Raw genomic sequence first — 3,324 nt, 5'->3', positions numbered from 1 at the left:
CACTGACAAGCGGGAAGTTTCGCACCTGTTCTGGAGATTTCTAGAACTATCTGGAATACCTGGAGAAAAGTATATAAGCGACGACGAGAACCAGACCAGGGGAGTGAAGTGACAGGAGCGACCAAGTGCAGAAGAAGTTAAACTCCGGGAGCCGGAAACGCGTGTTTTCCGTGTGTTATTGTTATTGTTAGTGAAGTTGACGGTAACTTTGAAGTTAGTTTGTTCCTGTTCCGTAGTTAAAGTTGTACCGAGTGGAATAAAAGTTGTAAGCTGAAGAAAGAGTTAGATACTCGGCCATCCACGGTACAATATATAAAATTATACACAATTATTTAACCCGTTTCTATTTCACTTTATTGACAAATCTTAGTTATCGACTTTTAAAAGTGACTTTTTTGTTTATTTCCATTTGTGAATTAAAATCATTAAATAGGGTATCAAAGTAGCAAAACAACCGTGCATGAAATGCCCCGAAGATGATGCGAACGTCGGCGGTAGAAATAAAGCTTCATATTTTGTTTGATATCAAGTAGAGTCAATTGGCAACACGAAATCCAATTGAAAATTAATTTTAGCTAGATATATTTGAACAAGTTGCAAAAAGTATTGTGACAATGATGAAATCCAAAGTTTTAATCAATTTATTTGTACCTGGATCTCCTGTATCATGAGGTACAGTGTTTGGCTTTTTCCGCTCGACTGTTTTGCCATCGGAAACCATCTTCATTTTATCGGGCACCTCCAAAAATATGTAGTCTCTCAGGTCGTACTGAAGAGACTTTTGAAGTTCCGGGAAATTTTTGCTTAGTGCATGAGATGCGTAGAAATGCACGTCATACGAATTATACATTCGGTACTCATGGCCTTCCAAATACGCAAATCTACCATATTTTTTTCTGGAAGGAAAAAAAATACCGCAAAAACTTATAATTGTTTTACTGCAAGGAAAACCTATGCATTTAATTATGGTCTTTGATGCTAAGTTATATCGGGCCATCTTCACAGATTAAAGTGCCAAGCGAATATTAAAGTGGGTTTGTTTGACTTGCAAAATAAAAACACAGTTTGTGAAATGTATTACCTCGAGTCACTAGTATTTAGTGTTTTAGCAAATTCTTCTTCTAAGCTCAACCATACAGTGCCGCCGTCGCTCAAAAAGTACGATTCATTGAAAAGTGCAGATTTATACCAATCTGGAAGATCACTGAAAATATGAAATTACTATTACTTATTATTATTCTTAAATTTCACACTGGTTCGCTTTGTTACATTTTATACTCCAATTACAACTTCTAGAAATTGTTCATTCATAATTATCTTATTTTCAGCTCATGAGAATAACTTAAATATCGAGGGAAGAGTTGAATTATTTGAAGAAAAAACCTTACCCGTCATCTAAAATAGGTTTTTGCCATTCATAAATCTTGTCTTCCCACATTGGATAGTTCTGCAATGCGTGGTTGACTATTTTCAATGCTGCATTTTCTTTCCCGAACTTTTCTGTGTAAAATCTGAAAAACAATTCCCTATTAAACTCTCCATCCTAACAGTGACGCGAGTGATGTAAAAAAATCATACCTAAAATACTTGTTCTGACCTACAGGATAAATGATGCTGGGCATATCCCAGGCCAGGACCATTTCAAAGCTTTGAGATGTGTTCCCAAGAAGTTTACTTTTTGCGGAAACCCCCACAGCCATTTCACCAAAAATATGATGGGTTTTACTGGGCTCACCTTTGATTTTGTCAAATTGGCCATTGTCCTTTAGCTATTGAAAATAGATAAATTAGAAATACTTTTTARCTAAGTGTATTTCTAATTTTTGTAAATAACTCGTGRTCTGAACAAATACCGATAGATAGATATGGAATTTGTTAATAGAAAGGAATTAAAAAATTWAGCAATTATTTWAAGTWCGCAAAAATGGAAGTCAAAAACTATTTTTTAAGAAACACTTAAACGCACCTAMKATATAGATTWAGTTTGTCTTTATGCACTTAATTTTACAAMCAGTTATTTTTTCAACGAAACTTGCTTACTACTAATAGATTAAACAAACGAAAAGTATTAGAGGAAATTTAGTTCTAATCCGATAAAGTCAGTAAAATAAAGAAAAAATAAAAAGKACGAGTAAAATATTACCTGAKTCCATACAACCGAACCATTTGAATTTGGATCAAAATGCAAGCATTTCGATATGGCTACCCCATCTGCTGCTTTTACACCTAATGAATAAGAACACTGCATTTTGTCTAATTTATGGTAGAGAATTACGCCTTCCAAATTCTGATACGAAAATGCTTTAGAGCTACACGATGCTAAAACGGCAAATGAACATGCAACATTAAATTGCGGTCTGGTGGATTTTTTTCTCAGCACTCACTTTCTTTGTCGGCTTTCTTTGAACCAGTTCCGTTTTTGAAAGTAAAGGAAATTGTTACAGATCGTTCTTCATCACCTATATTTTCCACGTTCCATACAAACACTGCACATGGCATGCAACTATTCTAAGAGGCAGAAACATACGCTCTATAAAAGGTATCTATATATACTTATGTAATTGCCCCAATATCCCAAAGTAATGAATATTTTAAGCGGCAAATGTACTTTCACTTGGTTTTTAATTTTTTCTAAATACGCATGGAAACCAACGGACTATTACAGAGCAGAGAGCGTTGGTCAGTCAAATAAAGATCAGCTTTTTGTTTTTGTGAATATTTTTCAATGTAATTTATTTATATTTAATGATATTTAAGTTCGACTCACTTCATAATCATGCGGTATCACTGGACTAATTTGCCTGCAAGTGAGTTTGATCCCAAATTCCGAGAGATCAAAATAACTCCATGCTCTCGGATACAGTCCTGTGTAGTAACATTTATTTCCATCAAGAAGACTTTGCCAAGAAGGCAAAGACGTTTTCCTGCAAAATATACCACAAGTTCAGCTTGTGCGTCAATAATTATGTGTAGCAAATGGAACTATATAGAAATTCCTTAGAAAATATATCTTTCTATTTACGAAAAAATTGTTAAAAAAATTAACTGGTGGTATTACTAGTAATATAAGATTTTACCCATTTTTAATACCTACTAAGATTTTTGGACCCAAGAATTAGGTCCACTTTAAAGATTCCAACTTCTTGTAAAAATCCTCCCTGTACAACATCATTTTTTCAAGTCAACACCTGAACCCTCAATGTAATTTTTATTGATTTTATATTATAAATACAGGGTGATTCAAAATTGGCGTCATTCCTCTGGGGGTGTTGTCTGGCGGTGTTATAGGAGTACAGAAAAACTAGTAAAATAAATTAATTGTTA

General features: G+C 34.1%; 1 protein-coding gene across 1 annotated transcript in view; it reads right to left on the bottom strand.

The window, feature by feature from the left end:
* The window catches only part of LOC109535076 (non-lysosomal glucosylceramidase), a 10,031-nt gene that overhangs the window by 3,534 nt on the left and 3,173 nt on the right, over positions 1-3,324 (bottom strand). Inside the window, exons 4-10 of the mRNA XM_048667172.1 lie at positions 2,768-2,924; positions 2,385-2,508; positions 2,144-2,319; positions 1,579-1,769; positions 1,389-1,511; positions 1,082-1,204; positions 652-896 (exon numbers count right to left, since the gene is read on the bottom strand). Of these exons, the coding sequence (XP_048523129.1) occupies positions 652-896; positions 1,082-1,204; positions 1,389-1,511; positions 1,579-1,769; positions 2,144-2,319; positions 2,385-2,508; positions 2,768-2,924 (1,139 nt within the window). The remainder of the gene's footprint in view (positions 1-651; positions 897-1,081; positions 1,205-1,388; positions 1,512-1,578; positions 1,770-2,143; positions 2,320-2,384; positions 2,509-2,767; positions 2,925-3,324) is intronic.

The sequence above is a fragment of the Dendroctonus ponderosae genome, unplaced genomic scaffold (genome assembly GCF_020466585.1).
Source record: "Dendroctonus ponderosae isolate FM_Combo_2020 unplaced genomic scaffold, Dpon_F_20191213v2 Dpon_F_20191213_6, whole genome shotgun sequence".
Lineage (NCBI taxonomy): Eukaryota > Metazoa > Arthropoda > Insecta > Coleoptera > Curculionidae > Dendroctonus > Dendroctonus ponderosae.
This window is presented reverse-complemented; position numbering and strand designations above follow the sequence as displayed.